Here is a 22066-nt window from a genome sequence, read left to right on the forward strand (position 1 = left end):
AGTTTCAGGAAAAAAAAATTTTTTTTGTTGCAGATAAATTCCTGATCTGCATCAGTAGAGAGGTTTATTGGCAGAACATTTTTGCCTTCCTACTCCCCGGAGATAGCATAGTTCCTGGCATATAGGAAGTGCTTAATAAATGTTTATTGATTAGTATCATTGTGACAACTGGTCTTTACTGGACTAATTTCATATACGTGTACTGCTAGTCCCTCAGATTGTACATGTTGAAGTAGAAACTTCTTATTCCCCCTTCCCTCCAAATCTGTTCCTCTTCCTGGCTTCACTTATTCTGTCATTGGGACTACCATTCATCCAGTCTTCCATGTAACACAGTGATGTTAATCCTTTACTGTCCTTACTCCCTGCCTTCTAACCGGTTTTTTTCATTCCATTTCCGATACATCTCTAAATGTGGCTCCTCTGTTCCCACTGTTGCTCCCCTAGCAGAGCTCTTTTCACTATCAGCTATTGCAGTAGCCTTCTACTGGGTTATTCTGGCTTCTCCTTTCTGTCTCACTTTTAATCTATCCTTTATTTTGCTGTGAGACTGGCCTTTATACAGAAATATGCTCAGAAATTTTTGGTAGGAGCTTCTTCTTACATGTAAAATTTTCTATGATCTCTAGTATTGTCTTACCTTTCTAACCTTAACTCATGCTGTCCCCTCTGCCCCCCCCCCCCCCCAACTCTTCAATTAAATAAGACCCTTGTTGCCACCTGGTTGTATCTTGCTTAATGTCTATTTACTTTGCTTTTGATCATTCATATCTTATTTTTTTCCACACAGATCTGTGATGTCTCTGGCCTGACTCTTGTTCTTTCAAGATGGAGGGAAAAACTATAGGAGAACCTATTTCTTCAATATCAAAACCCAAAGTTTCTACCAAGATGGAGAGCACAGAACAGTGGTTGGTTGAGGATCATGCCCAAATATGGGATGTTTTAAAGACTGAAGAGGTAAGGAAACTTGAGGGGACACAATTCTAAAGTTCATTTTAACCTGATTTTACCTAAAGATTGCAAGAAAGAGAATGAAAAAGAAGAGAACAACTTCCTTCCTAAAACTGGATCTCTGTCATTTTTACTCTGTGCATGAGGTTGTGGAATTATAAAACTTTAAATTTAGAAAGGGAGGTAATATAGTAGATGCAGCTTGTCTGAGAGAAGACCATCAAGGCCACCTCTGTCACATACTAACTGTGGGATTCAGGGCAAGTCATTTACCCTTTCATTGTCCCCAAGCAACTCTCTGAGATGAAAAGTCGCTGAACAGTTGCTGATCTGCATTAGAAGCTGGAGCTTTCTCAGCTAAGAGCTCCCTTCACCAATGGAATTACAGTTCAAGACCCCAAAAGGATTCTAAAAGATCATTATTCTGGCAGGAATGGGGAATGCCTGAGGGATGAGTCATCAAAGAAACCATGGGAATGTGAATCACACTGATAAAATGAAATGGAATGGGCTGGATGATTCATTGAACTCAAAACTTAAGAGCTAGAGGTATCCCTCAGACAGTAAAAAAAAAATGGATCTTGAGCTTTTATACAGTAAAATATGCTCACTGCCAGCAGGAACTAATAAAAAGGCACCAGGGAAAGATGATACTCACCATTCAGGCTATATGATGGACCACTAAGAAATGACATTGTGCTATCTTAGCATAAAGGGTGGAAAAGCTCTGATTCTCCAGCAGTTGGCAAAATTAGCCTTCACAATATTAGGTACGTGGAGGGGGTCAGGCAGGAGAAGCATAGCCTTTCCAAGAGAATAAAGCCTCATCATAGGTCCTCAAGAGAGGGACCGAAGAGGGTGACTCCAAGGTCAGAACAGCATGGTTTTCATCTCAGAATGATAATCTTTGTGGTCAAGATGAGGGAAATAGTTGGGACACAAGGGATCCAAGGTAATTGCCAAGTAGAAGTACAGCATAATCCAGGGGTGGGGAGATGGCCATGGCAGCTCATACTTGAAGGAAAAATAGGATGCAGATTGAAAATGCCAACCTTGGGTCAGAAATGTGTTCATCACCCAGCCTAGACAACAGCTTAGATAAGGGAAAAGAACTAGGGGGTAGTCATCCTAACAAACTGAATGATTTCTTTGAACTGTGATGAGATTTCAGTAAATTTGAACCACTAGATTAGACTATACCCTTATCTATTTTTTGTGGCCTTGTTTAATTTCTTTTAGGTTATTAGTGGAAGTAATTTTTTTTTTGAAATTTCTCCTCTTTTCCCCTATCCCCAATTTTGTTTTGTTGTTGTTCAGTGATTTCAATTGTGTCTGACTCTTTGTGACTCAACTTAAGGTTTTCTTGGCAAAGATACTGGAGTGTTTTACCATTTTCTTCTCCAGCTCATTTTATAGATGAGGAACCTGAGGCCAGCAGAGTTAAGTGACTTGCCCAGGGTTACCCAGCTAGAAGTGTCAGAGGGAAGATTTGAACTCTGGTCTTCCTGACTCCAGGACTGGCACTCTATCTACTGTGCCACCTAGCAGTGGAGCTAAAAAGAAAATGAATTTTCCCATACCCTAATCAGAAGACATAAGGGTGGGGGGATGCGTGGATGCCTGGAACGTCCTTTTGATAAATAGAAATAAGTGGAGATAAATCTGTCTCTCAGACTGACAAGAAGGAAACGGTGGAGCTGCACTCCTCAACATTAACGTAGCAGCAGTAGGAGTGACATGTCAGCAAGCATTAGGCTTTAAGGAAGTGGATATAGCCACACCTCAATAATGCAAATTATTGTTAGGGTGGAAAGCTAGTTTTAACAGGGAGGTAGTGAAGTACCAGCTGCTTTCAATTACCTCCAGATAGCCATGATGGGAAGTAAGAATATATATGTTAGTATTTGAACTTTCACCGATTCTAATGATCTGACATTAACAATAGAGGTGTTGTATTATATATCATGTGTATATATAATATATGTATTATATAGTACTGGGGTGTGCATCTAGAATGTGACTTATAAAGCTTGATGAGTTTTACCCACTTGTGTTGATTCATGATGGTGCAAATTTATATTGCCAGAAGGAATCTTAAAAAGTACTGCCAAGAATTATTATATTCTAATGAAAAACTGAAGAGCTTGGTCAGGGACTTTTTTTGCATTGTAGACTTTACTGGCAGTCTATAGAAACCTACTGACCCTTTTTCTGACTAATATTTTTAAAATTATAAAACATGTAGAATTACAAAGGAAAATAATTATTTTAAATACTATTGTCAAAATATCTTCAAAAATAAATCCATGAATCACTATGATATACATTCATGAACTTGTTGTTGGTCAATGAAGCCCTGGTTAAGAACCCTTGCCTTAGAAGAATGGATGGCATTTGCAATTATTACTGTTTCCTGAATCTAGAAGTGTTAGAAGAGAGAGGACTAGATTTGGGAAATGAGTATCTGGGTAATAAAATGATGCTTGAGAATGGGATTTGGATTTCTTGCCTATAATCTCAAAATATAGGAATGATGAGCTTCTAGCCACAGATGGAGCTGTCAAATTCTCAGTTTCCTTTGCTGGATTTTCATCTGCCATAATCTCTGAATATGACAATATCTTTTTCTGGACCCCTTGCTTTTTTCTCCCTGTATTCTCTCACTTGGTAATTTCATTAGTCTCATTAGATAATTCCCACTATACTTGTATATATTTCCAGCCCTAGTATCCCTTCTGAGTACAATCCCACATTTCCAGTTGTCCTGCACTAGCCATTTTTATCTAGATGTTTCCTGAAGTCCTCAAATTTGTCATATCCAAAGCCTCACGTTTACCTGGGTTCACAGTCTCAGTGCCACCCTTGCTACGCAAAAGTCACCCCATAAATCCAGTCTGTTATCAGATGTTGTCATTTTATCTTCACAGCATCCTAGCCAACAGTAAATCAGCCTGCATATATTAAGCGCTGTGTGCCAGATACTGTACAAAGTCCTGTGAATACAAATGGAAGCAGAAAGAAAGATAATCCCTGCCCCTGAGGAACTTACTATTCTTATAGTGGAGGATGGCATGTTAAAGGAAGCTAAAAAGCAGTGTTGGGAGGTTGGATCAAGGAGAGGAGCAAGGAGGTGGAAAAGATGAAGGTACCCAGCAGTGGGCCATCATAAAGAATGTCTAGAGAGTCAGGAGTGAAGCCTGGAGAGGAATGAAGGAGTGGTTGCCTGGACATCCTTGACTGGCCTGGGCATCCTCCTTAAAATGGAGGTTCTGGGAGGAACCAGTCAATCAGAGGGCTAGGCCACAGGGTTGGAATATACTTCCCATGTAAGAAGTCTAGAGGGAAAGTTTTCCTGGTGAAGAGATCATCATGGCATGGTAGAGAAAGTCCCGAAAGTCAGTAGTATTGACCTCGCATATATGCTCCCTTCTTCCTCTTCACTCAGTTACCACCCTGGAATGGTGCCTAGACTATTGCACTAACCTGCTAATTGGTCTTCTTGCTTCAGGTTTCTTCCTATCCTGATTAACTGACAAAATAACTTTCCTAAAGCACAAAGAAAGCCCTTTCTTGTTCTTTCCCTTTCTCCACTATTCTCTGAGCTCCTACGATTCCCTGTTGCTATGATGATCAAATAGAAAATCTTCTGTTTAGCATTTAAGACTCTTTACAACCTGGCTTTTCCCTCCCTTTCCCAATCTTTCCCAGTCTTCTCCCACTTTATACCAACACCCACTTCCCCCCTGCCTCTATACTACTGGTCTCCCTGCTGTTCCTCACAGGCACTATTCCCATCTCCTATCTGTGATGTTATGCATCTGTCCCCCTTGCCTAGTGTGCTCTCTCTCCTCACTTGTGGATCTTGACCTCCTTGACGTTCGACAAGACTCAATTCAAAAGCCATCTTCTCTCTAAGGCAGGAGTTGTTCATTAGGGTCTGTGAACCTGAATGAGGGCAAAAACAATACTTCATTTTCACCAGCCTCTCATGGAAACCTGGCTTTTAAAGCACTATAACGGAAGGAATGCTTTCCTTCTGAGAAGGGCTCCCTGGGCTAGAATCTCTTGGTCTAAGGCTACTGTCTACTACTGTGCATCTATTTTTTAATGTACTGATTGTCTCCTCCATTACCAAAGTAAGCTCCTTGAAAGAGGGACGTTGGTGTTTCTGCCTTTCTTTACATTCCCAGAATTTAGAATTTAGGCACATGGCAAGTGCTTAATAAATGATTGTTGAGTGATTGATTAGAGCATACCTCATGAAGGCTGGTAAGAATGTATTTGACTGGCTTCTTATAGATCTAATCAAAAGAACCTTAAGCTGAAAAAGAAAGAAAAAGGAGGGAAGTGCATGTACATATGTAACAAGCCAAGTGCTATAGAAGAGTTATCATGAAGGAAAAGGAATGGTAGGAGAGACACCTTACACTTTACAGGAGACAAAGCCAAGGAAAGAGCTAGTAACACATTCCATAACCTCAGTTGTAAATGCACAAAGTGTGGGTGACAAGAAAGTTGAATTAGTTATCCTAAAATAGAGGCAAATTTGACAATTTAGTTACCATTCAGTCCTTGCTGCTCGGTGGGATGAGATTTATAACAGGAATATGGATTTGGAAGGGTTATTGAAGCAGAGAGGTGTTGCAGAGGAAAGAGGCAGGAAGACCTGAGTTCTAATCCAGACTCAGATACTTCCTTACTTTGCCAATCACATAACCTCTGCTTCAGTTTCCTCAACTGGAAAATGGGGATAATAGCACCTACCTCACAGAGTTGTTGTGAGGATCAAATGAGACAATATTTGTAAGTGCTTAGCATAGTGCTTGGCACATGGTAGGTGTTTTATAAATCCCTTCCTTCCTTCCCAATGGATTTGTTACTGAGGTGTGTACTCACTCCAAAAGCTAAGTCTTTAACCCTTTCATGCCTTCACATCCTGTCAACCCCTTGTCCATATCTTCCAGGAAATCCTCCTGCAGATCTACCTAATATACTGCCGGTCCTCCTTTGGATTTCTGTACACTGGGTGAATACCCAGAGAGCACATACTTTATTCCACTCTTTCACTCTATGACCAACCTACCACCTTATCCTTGTTATCCTACTGCTTTCTTTTTTAATTTAAATATATTTATTTGTTTGTTACAGTAAAATACTATTAATTCCCTCCCTCTTAATGAAATCCTTTATACAACCTCTTCTATGTAATTTGTCATGAGTAATAGGCTCATTACTCCCCAAGTGCCTCCAGGGCCGGTTGGGTGATCTTCAGCTTCACTGCTTCAGAGAGGCAGGTACTCCAAAACTGACTTTTAGCACCAGCCACAAAAAGGTAGAGAGCGCTTTGTTTCAGGGAAGAGGTTGGGGTCGGTGCCTGCACTGCGCAGTTTCTCAAATCGAATCCAGCCTGCTCTCATCATCCTTTCTAATTCTGGGCCTGGTTCAGTGTCTACTCAAGAGATTTGAGATGTACTGATGGACTGGCTCTCGGGCCTGTCGGTTCAGTGCATACCAGTATGTTGGGTATTTCTCAGGTGTTTCCCTGGTGGAATGAGTCAGACCCAACTCTTTGGAATGAGTACAAATCTCAGGTAAAGGTTCTGCAGAACTTATCTTCAATATCACAGGCTTCTTTTGCATATCCTATGTCTTGTTCAGATAGTCTTCCTGTTTTTGCTTTTAGTCGTGGGGAAAGAAGGGAATAAGCATTTATATAGCACCTACCATGTGCCAGATATTGTGTTGAGTAGTTCTACAGATATTATCTCATTTGATCCCCACAGCAATGTTGGGAGGTAAGAGCTATCGCCAACTCATAGTTGAGAAAATGGAGATAAATAGAGGCCGAGTGATTGGCCCAAGGTCCCACAGCTAGTAAGTGTCTGGGGCTGGATTTGAACTCAGATTGTTCAGAATCTAGGCTCAGTACGCTATCCACTGGGCTACCTGCTGCCTCAATAACAAGTAATTATTAGGCTGCTATTACTACTGTATGCCAGACCCTGTGCTGATCTCTGGGGATAAAAAAGGGATGTAAAAACAAAATCACTTCCTGCTTTCAAAGAACTTCTAGTCTAATGGGGGAGAGGGCACAAAAATAACAAGATACAGATAAACTATATTGGAAATAATCTTGGGGGAGGAAAACTCCCATTAAGGGAGTTTTGGAACAGCCTCTTGCAGTAGGTAGGATTTTAGCAAAGACATGAAGGAAGTGAGGGAAGCCAGAAGATGGAGACAAGGAGACAGAGAATTCCAGGCAGGGAAAGGGCATGGAGTCTGGAGGTGGAGAGCCTTGTGCAAGGAACAGACAATGTCACTGAATTGTAGAGTGAATTGTGAGGAGGGGAGTAAGGTGTATGAAAGTCTGGAAAGGTGGCAAGTGGCCAGGTCACAAAGGAGTTTGTAGTTGATCCTGAAAGTACTAGGAAGCTATTAGAGTTCATTGAATCAGGGAATGACATGGTTTGATCTGTACTTTAGGAAGATCCTTTGGGTCAACAGAGAAGAGGATGGCCTAGAGTGAAAGGTGTTTGAGACAGAAATTAACCAGAGGCTATTGTAATAGTCCAGGTGTGAGCTCTTAAGGGACTGCACCAGGCTGGTGGCAGGGTTAGAAAAACAAAGTGAATATATGCCAGAGATGTTGTAAAGGCAGAATGAACAGGAATTTGGCAACAGACTCTCTACAGGGGGTAGTAGTAAGAGGGAGTGAGGAGCAGAGAATGACATCTAGATTGTAGGTCTAGATTGAATCTTCATCAGAAATAGGGAAGGTCAAAAGATCTTCATGTTTCTTGCCAGATTTTGTAATCTTTGGCAGTATTTTCTGGGTTCCATCTTAAGTCCCCCCCAAATTTCTCTTGTTAGGGTTATTCTAATTATTTGATAATGTTACCTGCCATTCCCATGGCAGGTAAAAGAAACAATACCTAGAGACCAGCTACAAACTGATTCATTGAATCAGTCCAAAAAGACACTTGTCCTCATCTAAGAAAGTCATACAATGGATGCATCCTAAGGAGAATATGAGCCATCAATTATTTTCCAGTAGTGGTGATTACTTTTTCACCAAGCCATCCATGTGCTGTTCAGGCCCAGTTTGTAACCAGTTGCATACATAAGGCAGCCAACCTGGGTTAGAAATTTCATGATTTCTCTGAGTGGAGTTAACCTATTTATTAGCCTTAATGGGGATTGAACTTCCAATCATAACCTCATTAGCATAAAGTTCAGCAAGCTCAATTAATGAACACTTTTACTTTTCTATCACATGATTCCATGTAAAAGGAATTATTTGTTCACTCTGCATGTTTTTGAGATTAAATCTTAAAAACCTGAGATCCAGTAAGAGGAAACATTTTTAAAAAGAAAAAATTGAAGAAATATTTAGAATTTGGCACAAAATTTGCAATTTGAATATGGGGCTAGGATAAAAGATAACTCTCCTTTATGATTATCTCTCATAAAGTTTCTCCAGGTAAGTTTTCCAGGCAAGCAGATGATCATCTCAACTAAAAAGAATTGTGCTGAGGTACATCAAACATTATGTTGATGTCCAGATGTGAAGTCAGAGGCTCTCATATTTAGTTCTTCTTACATCTATGTGAAATATGCATAGATATTCAGGGAAATTATGGGCTTCCTCATCATAAGATGTACTGGGAGGCCTGAATTTGTTGGGCTAAAAATCCTCCTTCATTTTAATCCAAGTTTATTCAGCTGACTATTATTTGAATGAGAAGGAGTTTAATCCCAGGGAGAGAATTAATAAGATCAGGTCAGTATGTAGAAAACCTTCTTTTTTCTTGAAAAAAGCACTTGGATGTTTGAAGCCAATTCAAGCTGCTTCATTTTGGCTCCAACTTCTGCACTGAATTTTGCCTTGATGCTCTGAACAAGGACTTTTTTTGTTTTTGTTTTTATTATAGAGGAGTGAAAATGGATTTAGTTTTGTAAAATAAACAAATAGGCCTAGAAAACATTCACAGGAGTGGCATACACTCAAATTCTATTTGTAAGCTAAAGTTTTCATCTAGGCTCTGCTTTAGCTCAAAGTTGCCCATAAATAGCCTTCCTTGGTCTCTTGGGAGTGGGATAAGGAGTCAGCCTCATTTTCCAAACCCTCCAACATAGCAGGAGGTACTTGGCATCTTTATCTTCTGTTTTGACAGTAAAAAGTGGATAGAGACTGAGTTTAGTGATTTCTCTCCCTTAAAGAAATGAAGAAAGCAGTGGCTTCGCAGTTCTTGGATCCAACTTTGGGGCCTCCAGCTAATGGTCAAGAGGGAGGGCCAGGACAGGCCGGAGCTTGGGCACCAGGACTGCTTACATGAGGGAAGGGAAGAAATTACTACAGATTAAGGAGGTCTTTCAGATGGCCCAGATGCCCCACCAGAACCATGCCAAGCTGGTGGTTGCCTTGACCAGAACCTACAGCAGGATAGAAGATAAAACTATCTTTTAAAAAGAATTCATTCACTTCCTTAAATATGCCTTGATAATATATAAGCGGGAACCAGTTGTGGAACGAGTAATAGATTTTGCAGCTAAATTTGTTACTTTTCACCAAACAGAGAAAGAAGATGAGAGCGAAGTTGAAGAAAGTTCCCTTTTAAATTATTATTTTTAATAAATTATTGTTTTCTCCTGGAGTCTCATGAAACAAATAGTAATGCAGTTAGATTTAGAGTGTGCCACCTTATAAATAAACTTTTGGGAAGTATGCCGGAAAATGCCCAGATTGATGAGGATTTGTTTGATAAAATTAATGAAGCATACTTATTAGAGTGAAAGACACAATTTCAAATGTGAGGATTCAGGCAGTTCTGGCTCTTGCTAGATTTCAGGATCCCAAAGATGATGGCTGTCCTGTAGTTAATGCATGTTGTTTCTTACTTGAAAATGATTCTAATTCAAAAGTGAGGCGTGCTGTGTTATCTTGTATTGCTCCATCAGCAAAGACTTTGTCAAAAATTGTTGGGCAGACCAGGGATGTGAAAGAGGCTGTCAGGAAGCTGGCAATCATGTTGTAGCTGAAAAGGTTCATATGAGAGCTTTGTCTATAGCTCAGAGAGTAAAGCTTCTTCAACAAGGACTTAATGACAGATCAAAGACTGTGAAAGAAGTTGTGCAAGAGAAACTTCTTCAGTCTTGGTTGCGTTTCATTGAAGGAGATATCCTACAGTTTCTTCATCAAGTGGATGTAGAAAACTTCCCTGGGGTAGCAGACTCAATCCTGAAGGCCTTGTTTGCCATGATTCCTCTTAGAGAACTGATGGAAGTCTGTAAAAACAGTGATGACAGCAAATTGATCATGTGGAAACACTCACCCCTGAAATTGTTTTGTACTGGAGAGTTCTTTGTGAATAGCTGAAATCTAAAGGAGATGAAGGGGAAGCTTTCTTAGAGCAGATTTTGCCAGGAACCGCTATCTATGCAGAATATTTGAGTTATATTCAGAGCATTCCAGTTGTGACTGAAGAAAAAAAAAGGAGGATTTTGCCTGTATTGAAAATCTGATGACAAAAGAGTTTATAGGTCAGCAACTGATTCTAATTATCAAGTCCTTGGATACCAATGAAGAGGGAGGAAAAAGGCAATTATTGATTGTCCTGCAAGAGATTCTTATTCTACCAACTCTCTCAATTTCGTTGGTTTCTTCCCTGGTTGAGAGACTGCTTCATCTCCTTAATGATGATATTAAGAAGACACAGATTGTTATAGAAATCATTTCAGAGATCTGGGAACCCATGGTCATTGCTGATTTGTCTGAAGATTCTGCTGAAACAAGAAAAAAAGAGCTCAGACTGGCAGAAGTAAAGGTGAAGCTTTTCGAAGCCAAAAAAGCTTTGGAGGAATGCATTACTCTACAGGACTTTAATCATGCATCCTTGTTAAAAGAGAAAATGAAAGAACTAGAAGATGCCAAAATGGACTTAAAAGAAACAGAACAACTTGAGATTATGGAAGTTCACACAGAGAAGAACAATCCTGAAAGGATACAGAAATGTCTAATTTTATGCTATGAACTTCTGAAACAGATCTCTATTTCTACAGACATAAGTGCAACCATGAATGTTATTGACTCTTTGATACTTCCTGGAATAACAAGTATTCATTCTGCAGTGAGAAATATGGCTGTTTTGTGTTTAGGTTGTTGTGGTCTACAGAACCAAGATTTTGCCAGTAAACATTTCACGTTGTTATTACAGGTCCTGCAAATTGATGATGTCACAATAAAAATAAGTGCTCTCAAGGCAGTTTTTGACCAGCTAATGTGGTTTGGGACTGATCCATTTAAATCCAAAAAAGTCAAGGATCTCAATAGTGGAAAAGCAGAGATAACTGAAGATGGCGGTGATTCTGACTATGAGCTACAAATAAAGGCTGTGGAGGAAGAGACAGCCACTGCTAAGGACATCCTGAAGCTTCTGGCTAGTTTTTGAGACAGTGAGATCTGCTACAGAAGGACTAGTCAAGTTGATGTTCTCTGGACAGTAGTTAGTAGCTGGCTTCTTTCTCATCTTGTCTTGTTGTGGTACAATCCTGTGGACAGAAGAGAATATTCAACTGCGACGTTGTCTTGGAGTTTTCTTCCCTATATTTGCTTATTCAAGCAAAACTAATCAGGAGTTCTTTGAAGAAGCTTTTATCCCAACTCTGAAAATGCTGGTTAATGCGCCTGCATCTTCTCCTTTAGCTGAACTAGATATTGCTAATGTAACTGACCTACTTGTAGACTTGACAAGACCAAGTGTGTTGAATTCTCAAGCTAGAAACTCCCAGGACGACCAGGCTTCAACAGTTTGCAATGAAATCTTAATAAGTCCTTGGGCACCAGAAATTCACATTTACATAAAAGTCTTGAATTCTTTAGAACTCAGTAACGATTCTACAAAGAACTTATCATTCTATTGGATGAGGTTCTTGAGGAAGTAAAAGATAGGACATCTTTGAGAGCCTTAGAGAAAATCAAGATACAGTTGAACAAAGGAAGTCATGAACATGGTGACCAATTTGCAGGAGCACAGGACCCTGAGTCTGCTACCATGGCCATTAATCAAAATGAGGAAGAAAAGAATAAAGAAATGTTTCAGGGTGCAGCTCAGTAGCTCTGTGGATTGAGAGCCAGGCCTAGAGATGGGAGGTCCTAGGTTCAAATCTGGCCTCAGACACATCCCAGCTGTGTGACCCTGGGCAAGTCACTTGACCCCCATTGCCTAGCCCTTACCACTCTTCTGCCTTGGAGCCAATACTGTGTATTGGCTCCAAGACAGAAGGTAAGGGTTTAAAAAAAAAAAGAAATGTTTCAGACTCCTTTTATAACTAAAAATAAAGCTGATGGGATACTTAAAACTACTGTATCCAAAACTAACAAAGGACAGAGAAAAGGCACAGCCATTTCAGGATCTGTGAACAGAAGACATCAAAATGCTGAGACTAATTACGAAAGTGACCAGGAAGTATCAGAACCAGTTAAAGAGATTAAAATGAGACTTCCCAGGCAAGCTAAAACAGCAGCTTTGGAAAAAACAAAACTCAACCTCATACCTCTTCTTGGTGAAGAAGACAACTAAGTAATGAGATATAGTAAAGTTGAATTTTAAAAATAGTATCAGTATTCTAATTTTTTACTTTCCCCCCTACTTTAATGGCTTCTACATTTTTGGGCAGAAAAATGATTTAATTGGTTTTATTCTTGTGTTAATAAAAATTATTACTTGCATTTCTAGCCTATAAAAAATGTTCATTATTTTAATTCTTTAGTCTGTTCTATACCAACTTCCTTCAGTCCTATATTCATTGTTTGCCTTAACTCCTTCCTTTTTCTAGATACTGCTTTCTTCTTAGACATTGTTCTGTTAATTATGTCTGTCAAAAATTTTAAATAAAAAATCTACTTAAAAAAAGAAATGAAGAGGAGCAAGGGGAGAAAATGAAAAGAATGACTCTCTAGCATCAGTTAGAATGCTGCCTCTCTCCTTTTACCTGAACTACAGAGATGGAGAAGAGACCACACTATTTTGATTGTCTAGGTTACCTGGGCCAGGTTTAGATTCCTTGGTGGGGATGGAGGGGAATAGGTGACTTTCTGGAGGGAGCAACAATAGAATGCAATCTCTAGGAACTTTATTCAGTGGCTTGACCTCTAGGAAATCTGCCTGCTCTGCTTGGCGTAGGAATCTTTGGGAGTCATTTGGAAAATTTTGTGGGTGAGAAATATTAAAGATAGTGGCATTTATTCAGAGAGGAAAACAGTCATGGAAAAGATAGAGGGATAAAAAATATTCCAGGAATTAGAAAGAATTTGGCTTTATTATGGATTTTCTAGTAGCATTGAGGGAGAAAGGGAGGTAGGTGAGAGCAGATTTGAACTATCTTTATTCATAATGATGCCAAGGCACTGAATAGAAGATCCAAGTAATATGATGTGATTTCTAGGGATTGGCAGCATCCTTTGTGATACCATTAAATGAATAAATTAAGGCTAAATGCGTATGTTCTTTTTGCGCCTTTTAGAGAGATCTTGCCACTAATAGTATCCATTTCTATTTTCATTAACAACATACATGCAGAGAATAAAAGTGCAAAAAAAAAAAATAGCAAATTACCCAAGGGAAAGAAATTCAGTAAGTAAAATTGGTCTTTTAGCTCACTCTTGTTTGCTATCAAAGTTCATGCTTACAACCCCATTTGTTACTGCAAGAAGATATCAAAACATTTTGAGTGAGGATGATGCTGTTTCAAAGCAGATTGGAGTTGATTTGAAGTAGAAATATGAATGAACTAGGACTCAGACTACGCTGAAGTGAAGAGGGAGACTGGAAGCAGAGCTAGAAAACAGAATGTTGAGGGTCTGAGATCTAGGCAATTAGACTCTTTGGAGAGACAAGATATGGCAAAACTGGAGGAGTAGGCATTTTTATGAGAATGTTTTGGGAAGATAGTGCAATGCGACAAAGGAAGATCCTGGACTTCAAACTGAAGGCAGGAAGTAATATAAGTCAGTAATAGAAATCCTAAGGGACAATAAGCTTTTAAATCTGACTTTTAAATGTTAACTTTTCTTATAAATTCTGTATCACAACAAGCATGAAATCATATGCCTGGAAACTAATTTAATTTCCAGAGACCAGAGTTTTATCCTTATAACTCTTTGACAAATGGGTATTCATTCTTCTTTTTAAGGTTCATATAAAGAAAATTCTTCAAGTGACCTTGGTTACATGAATCAGGCCCTATATGGGGAGGGACATATCTGCCTTTTGTGGTTTTAAATCATTCAAATTCCTATCCTTCAAGTTATAAACAGCAAAACTGTTATCTGGGGTGTCAGAAGGGAATAGATGTTCCGGTTAGTAGAATTTTCAAAGCTAATTCAGGGTTAATATTGAATTGACAAGAATAGCCTTTTAGTTTTGACCTTTGTTGGAAAAAACCCTTTATAATATAAATGTATTGGTCCATTTTTCTGCCTTATTAAACATAGTATAATGATTTAAAGTAGAATCTTTTACAGTTGAGACCGTAAGGCCCTAAAATCATCTTTTTGAAGATCATTTCTCATTGCACCTTTCTGCATAAAATATCACATTCATCACAACTTGGGCTGAATATGTAATAATCTAAGGATGTTTTAAAAGCTGATTTTAAAATAGAAAATATTTATTTCGGTATGTTTCATTGTAATTTGCCTTGTTCTTCTGAAAGTGAAGCCCCAGAAGGAAGGAGAGGGAGAAAAAAAATCCTCAAATAAAACTGAGAGTTTCAGTTAGTTGGATTAAGTTAATTTTTTTTAAACCCTTACCTTCCATATTGTCTTCAAGGCAGAAGAGTGGTGAGGGCTAGGCAATGGGGGTCAAGTGACTTGCCCAGGGTCACACAGATGGGAAGTGGCTGAGGCCAGATTTGAACCTAGGACCTCTCGTCTTTAGGGTTGGTTCTCAATCCACTGAGCTACCCAGCTGCCCCCGGATTAAGTTAATTTAATAGAGTTCCTTTAGTCCAATTATTTTCATCTTTACACACAGATCTGATTTGCTAGTTTTCAAATAGCATATATTGATCTCTCTTTATAGCACTTGATACATGAGCTTCTTGGGGAAACTGTCAGTGGTCTTCCTGAGTTCCATGGGCCTCCTCACATGCCCTTTCTGGGAGAGCTCTTTCACTAAGGTCTTTGGATCCTCTCCTCTTCTTCCTTTTCCCTGAAATCATGATTATATTTAGTTGTCTTCATTTTTATGGAAGTGTGACACTTCAGATCCAAGTTTGAACCTCAGAACTCAATAATTGATATAAGATGGGAATATATATATATTTCAAAGTGATCTGGAATGATCCCTCTATAATTTTTAGTGGAGGGAAAACACTTAAGAATTTCTTTTTATGTTGAACTATGCCATTCTTGCACACTTTAAATACTGAGGGTAATGCATAAAGTTCTGTGAAGTAATACTGAGGCATCTGTGCCTCAGTGGTAAGAGTACTGGGTCTGGAGTCAAGAAGACCTGAGTTCAGATCAAGCCTCACTCACTTCCTAGCTGTATGACCATGGGCAATCACTTAACCTCTGACTGTCTAAATAAAGGATCCACTGAAAACCACTCCACAATCCTTGCCAAGAAAACCTCACAGCTAGGGGCAGCTAGGTGTCTCAGTCCTAGAGACAGAGAGGTCCTGGGTTCAAATCTGGCCTCAGATATTTACTAGCTATGGTACCCTGAGCAAGTCACTTGACCCCAATTGTCTAGCCCTTAGTAGTCTTCTGCTTTGGAATCAGTAATTAGTAATGAAGGCAAACAAACCCCCCTGGATAGCTAGGGTCCATGGGTCACAAAGACACAACAATTGACTCCAAATGAATGAATAATTGAGAATTCCCTAAACTGTATTTCCTGCCATTGCGGTTTCTCTTTTGCATCAAATATTCACCATGTCTTTGTCACTGGATGCTTGGCGAGTTGGGTGAAGTGTTTCTTGTCTTTTTATGATTAACGAAAAGCAGTTCAGCCAAGTGAATAGATAGTCTTGGAGTCAAGGATGACGTGGTTCAAGCCTTGCCTCTAATGCCCACTGGCCATTTTACCCTGGGGAAATCGCTTACCCTCTTGGGTTTCAGGCTGTAAATTACAGAGCACTTACAAATCTATTTTGGTGGAGGGAATTCTGAAAACCCTCTAGAGCAATGAAACAACAGTTCTGGACTTCCTGTCCACACCTATTGAACATCCCTGGAGAGTATTCTTTTAACCTATTAGTAAGGAAACCCACAAATTACCCTGGGACGAAAGGTGCTAAATTTAGTTTAAAGAAACACAAGATAGAAGAAAAATACATATTTTAATTAGGGCAAGAGGTTTAGATATGAGAGGGAACTTGGAGATCATCTGGTACAATCCTCTCATTTTACAGAGAAGGAAACCGAGCTTCAGAGATAGGAAATGACTTGTCTTCAGTCATATGATAGCTGATCACAACTAACATTTATATAGTGCTTACTCTGTGCCAGCCCCTGTGCTAAGTGCTTTTCAGTGATCATCTCATTTGATCTTTACAACCACCCTGGGAAATAGGTATTGTTACTCTTCTCATTTTATAGATGAGGCAACTGAGGCAGTCAGAAGTTAACTTGCTTAGTTAGAGTCATACAACCAGTAAGAGTCTAAAGTCATATTTGAACTCGGGTCTTTCTGACTCCAAGGCAGCCGGGTGGCACGATGTTGGCCCTGGAGTCAGGAGAACCTGAGTTCAAATCTGGTCCCAGATACTTACTAGCTGTGTGGCCCTGGGCAAGTCACTTCACTCTATTTGCGTCAGTTTCTTCATATGTAAAAATGAGCTGGGAAAGGAAATGGCGAAGTATCTCTGCTAAGAACATCCCAAATGGGATCACAAAGAGTTGGACATGACTGAAACAAATGAATGATGATGAGGGCAACTTCCTGACTTCAGGCCCAGCAACCTTCCCTAAAGGTATTAAGTGGAATAGCCAGCTTCTAACCTAGATCCTCTCTTTGGAATCTCCATGCTCTTTCCAACATACCAGGCTGCAGGGGTTGGACTAGATGATCCCAGTGACCCTCGTAATCCTGATTTATATGCAACAGTGTTTGACAAGACTCAAAGGCAAGACCCTTCTGCATGCTGGCACAACAGAAAATGGGACAAAGTACTGAAATGTACTTGGAGCAATTCAGTCAGTACAAAACCCCTGACTAGCAAAGTCATTGATCCATTCAAAGTGGTCTAGTAGTAGCTCACATTTATATAATGCTTTACAAAATGCTTTTATCATGACAGCCCTGAGGAAGGTAGTGCAGGTATTTTTATTTTCATTCTACAGAAGAAACTACGGACTCTAACTTGGATATTCTGCCATTATCATATCTATCTCATGGTATAATAGCATAAACACTACCCAGCCTTATACCCTGATGGTACCAGCTTTCCTGACACATGGTGGTTGTTTGCTTGTAATATAGAATACTCCACAATGCCCCAAGGCTCCCTAGTCATTGCTTCTGCTAGCTAGCTCTTCAATACAGCTGCTCCTCTTCACCTCCTCACTCCAGAACCCAATTAGGGAGCATGCATGTGTATGTTTTCATGTAAATGCTCTATGATGACAGGCTTTCCCTAAATTAACATTACAGAATTTTGGGGTTGACAGTAGGATAGATGGAGAGGATCAATAAACATTGGGCCACAGTCCAACATATGACTGCCAAAAAATATTGCCGCTGAAGCTCCAGGGTAGCGTTTTTCTTTCCTATAGTTTTATTTTCCCTTGGTTTAATGTGATCAGTAGTTCAAAGCAGGGTCTATTTACTTTTGGCTCTTTTCCCTCTGCCCTCCACCCTCTCTTCTTCCCCCACCTCTAGTTCTGACCTTTAAATGTATATGTAGGATTTTGTTTTCTAAGCAGACCCTGTCATAAGTATGAGTTACCACCATCAGGCACAGCTGGTATAAATCAGAGTGATGCCGCTATGGCTTAGGGTTATTGGACAAAATGTAGACATGTATAATGGAAGCTGAGGAAATCTGTATTATGGAAAGAGGAGAAGAAAAGGACAACGATTAAACCTAGATAAACAGAATACAAGAAATAAACAGAAGACAAACATCAGCAAAAATGGAGGTTTTGCTAGAGATCTCATAATCATTTGGTAAGAGGACCATTATATAATGTACATTTTCCAAGAGAAGAAAGAGATGGTTCATGGGTCATCCATGTCAGTTAACTTTTTGAGTGTCTAATTTATTTACTGTGCTTCAGACCCTCATGCAAATGAACTGAAGAATAATTGACCTGGCCTGGTGGCCTATGGAGAGCTAAGACATGGTCCTTTGGAGAAGTACCTTTGGAAAGACAATGGAACTGGGGTGAAGTTTTTGTTGCCATTACTCAGTACATTGGCAATATTGTGAAAGAATCAAATACTAGAGAAGAGGGACTCTATTTAAGGATGGGAAGCATTGTATAGAGACATGGTGGTGAACCTATGGCCCATATGCCAAAGAGGGCACACAGAGTGCTCTCTTTGGGCACAGGCTCCATTGCCCACCAGAGTTTGTTACTAGAAAGGCAGAAGGATTTGGGCTGAGCTGCTCACTACTCCCTCTCCACTGAGCATGAGGACATTCCTTACTTCACCCACACCTCTGCCCAGCAGCCCCACTGGGAGCACTTCCTCCCTCCCCTGTCTGGGATATCACTCAGTGTGTGTGTGGAAGCAGGGTACCACACCCAGTCTCAAAAATATTCACCATCACTGGTATAGAGTCATGAATTCTGGCTGTGACCTTGAAGTTTCACCAAGAGCAGGTCACTTCTCTGGATCTCAATATTCTTAGTTGCAAAATAAGAAATTTGGAACAAATGATCTGTAAGAACTGTGCTGACTCTAACCTATAGGGATATGAGCCCAGTCTTTCTTCTAGTAATATGGCTGATTTTTCCCTTTTAGAAGTGTGAACAGTAAACAAGTGGGTCAACCTTTGTAAGAAAAACTGTGAATGCTCACTTCTCTGCAGAATTATATTCTATGCTGAAAGACCTAACTACTGGTTAAATGGACAGACGGGTCCCTAGGCTCCCCTCTTGCTATTCTCAGTTTCTATAGACCTTTGGAATGTATGGAGAAGGCACTCAGTTGGGAACCACATGACTTTGCCAAAAGACAACAGCAGCACACTCCTTGTGGACAACAAGTTTTCTTCTTCTTTTTTTGTCTTTGTATTTCCAATGATTAGCACAGTTCCTGTAGTGTAGTAGATATTTAAAAGTTTCTTGGATTGGGCTGCAATTGAACTAATTCTCTCACACTCTGGATTTCTAGTTCTGGAACTATAATGAAATCAGTACTGCTGCTACTGTTGGAAAGAGTATGTCAGTCTCTACCCCTGGAGCTCCATATCCATATAAGTATAAATATATATATACATATATATATTTAGTATATGTGCATATATACACATAGAATATTATGTGTGTATATATATATATATATATATATATATGCTTATACATATGTAAATAGAAGCTGTTAGTAGTGATTTGGAGTGTGTGTGTGAATTCTTCATTAGAGGTGCTCACAGTGGCCCAAATGAGCCAGGGAGTTGGAATGTGATAACTCAAAGTTGATTCTGTCATTTTATTCCTGTATTTTACAAAGCATTATCATATATAATGGAAGCAGGACTCAGAGTCTTGAGAGTCTGGGGTCCAAGTTGAACTTCTAACACTCTTTAGCTGTGGAACCAAGGAAGTGAGTGATTTAACCTTACTGAGCAGTTTCCTCATCTGTCAAATGGCAATAAGATATTTTCCATACTTATTGTACGGAGTCATTGTGACAATCCAATGAGATAATGAATGTAAAGTGTTTGGACAGATTCTCTGATTTCTGATCTGCTTAGAATCATTCATGTGCCAGAAAATGTACTTTTAATGTTTTTAATCCCAGGGAGATGCCTACAAATGGTTAGCTAGTTGGGTGGCAATAGAAAGGGTCCATCCACCCAAGTTTGGAGTAGGATCGTGAGTGTCTCATTTAGATATAGACCTATAAAAAGGAAGCATAATGTGGTGAAAGCAATGGCTCTGAAGTGAGGGGAAACTGGACTTGAATCATAGGGTTTGAGACTTAGTGTTACTTTGGTAAGACTGTCTAGATCTCTTGTTTCCTTATCTATAAAATAAGTATAAAATAACCCTCTAAGATTTCTTCTAGGTCTGAGACTATGATCTTAGGAAAATGGGCTCTCTCTTATATATGAAAATCCCACTGAGACCTACCATCAGTAGAGAATGTGCTTTGAGTTGTTTTTTTTTTCTCCGCTTATGACAATTCCAATTAATCCATTTATTTAGTCTCTTCTGATGTCCCATGCCACCAAGGGCATATATTTGAGAAACAGCTGGCTGGAGTTAGGCGATCCAGGATGTGGTCATGGAACAGAGCAAAACTAATTGGCCCTTGAGGGGGGAATCAAACCCATGACCTTGGCCTCATTTGCAGTATACTCTAACCAGATTAACCAACCTGTTAGATGATGCCTGAATCTTACAGTATGGAATGGGGGTGAGGAGGCTGGGAAGTGGGCAGAAGTCTTGTGCTTTGCAGAACCTCCAGTATTCTTTAGCCTCCCTTTTTCTCAGTAATAATCACAAGTTGAGAATCAATTCAAATCACATTTAGATTTACATCAACATTTAGTTATTCAATAGTGCATTTATAGTTACTAAATGTGGGCATGAAAATCACTTTATTCAACAAGGCACATAATCTTTCCTCCTAGTGGAACTGACTGGCTAATTGTTGAGGATGGGAGAAAGAAGGAGATTCTAAGACTATCATTGGTAGAAAAATGTTAGAAGTGAGGGTTTTTTTAGCACTATTGAAAAGAGAGTCAGTACCAGATGATACCTCAATAGAGGCAGCATGGTACGGTAGATAGGATGCTGGATTTAGAGTTAGGTGATAAGCTTGGTTCAAATACTAGTCCTGGCCGTGTTATGGATAAGTCACTTAATCTTTGAGTTTCAGTTTCCTCATATACTGAGGTCTTCCCTCACATTTGGCCCCTAGAATGCTACCTTAGTTTTAAAGAACTTTGTTTCTAAGCACTCAAACTAGAATTCACAAGCCCCATTGAGTCTTTATACCAGCATTGGCAAATGTTTTCAAGTTTGCCCAGAGAGCAAATTCCTGCTGTCTGTGAGCCCCTCCCCACCTTCCCCTGTTACAGGAGAGAGTGGAGGGAGGAAATGCTTGCTTTGGACTGCTGGACAGAGGGGTGGGGCATGCAAAAAAAAATGTCCTCATCTGCTAGGAAGAGGGGGAATAGAGCAGCTTCCCAAGTGTCAGCTGGGCACGTGTACCAATATTTTGCCAGTGCTGGTCTATACCAACGAAAGGGCATACCAATTTAAATTGAAGGACTCAGACTTGTCATAAAGCACAGCAAAACAAACAGATTCTCCATCCCACACCCCAAACAGGCATACATTCTCCCACAGATGACCATACCACCAGTGAAGGAAAGTATATACACAGAGAACATGTATGATCATAGGATATTTGTAGAAGGGAACATGTATTGATGAACACATATAAACCAGATAACATATATGACTTAGGACAACTCATACCTCTGAAGCTGTAGAGCTACCAAGGCCATAGGTGGTATCAGTGTGCTACTTCTGACCCTCTCTGCTAGGTGTCTCTACTGAGCCATTCTTTGTTGTGTTTCTTCTTTTTCTGAACTTTCTCCTACCATTTGCAGTCTTTAACTGTGCTTGGATTTTTCCATTGAACTTCAGTGACAGTTGGTAGCAGCTCAGCTTTGAAAAGCTCTTATCAGATGAGTTTTCTTCTTTAGGAATTCAGACCCTGACCATCTATATCCAGCCAGCTCACTAGAAAAGTCCCAAGCCTTTCATCTGACTTACAAATTTCCCTCTCTCAACTCATGTGTTTTTCTCAGTCTATTATCCGAGTCTGAAAATCCCCCTGAGATAGAGAAAACATTAAACACATTATATGTCAGGAACTGTGCTAAATGTTGGGAATGAAAATTTAAGGAAAAAGAGTAAGTTCCT

At 39.7% G+C, this 22066-nt stretch overlaps 1 protein-coding gene and 1 pseudogene across 3 annotated transcripts in view; both read left to right on the forward strand.

Moving 5' to 3' along the window:
* RGL1 (ral guanine nucleotide dissociation stimulator like 1) overlaps window positions 1–22066 on the forward strand; it is a 347473-nt gene that overhangs the window by 118816 nt on the left and 206591 nt on the right. For 2 of the 3 annotated variants that reach the window (XM_056815635.1, XM_056815636.1), the window contains exon 3: window positions 791–960. In XM_056815635.1, coding sequence (XP_056671613.1) covers window positions 829–960 — 132 coding nt within the window. In that variant the 5' untranslated portion in view covers window positions 791–828. Of the gene's footprint in view, window positions 1–790; window positions 961–22066 lie in introns of those variants that run through there. The other variant, XM_001366649.4, reaches the window with a different exon arrangement.
* On the forward strand, window positions 960–15871 carry LOC103101078 (condensin complex subunit 3-like; annotated as a pseudogene).

The sequence above is a fragment of the Monodelphis domestica genome, chromosome 2, assembly GCF_027887165.1.
Source record: "Monodelphis domestica isolate mMonDom1 chromosome 2, mMonDom1.pri, whole genome shotgun sequence".
Lineage (NCBI taxonomy): Eukaryota > Metazoa > Chordata > Mammalia > Didelphimorphia > Didelphidae > Monodelphis > Monodelphis domestica.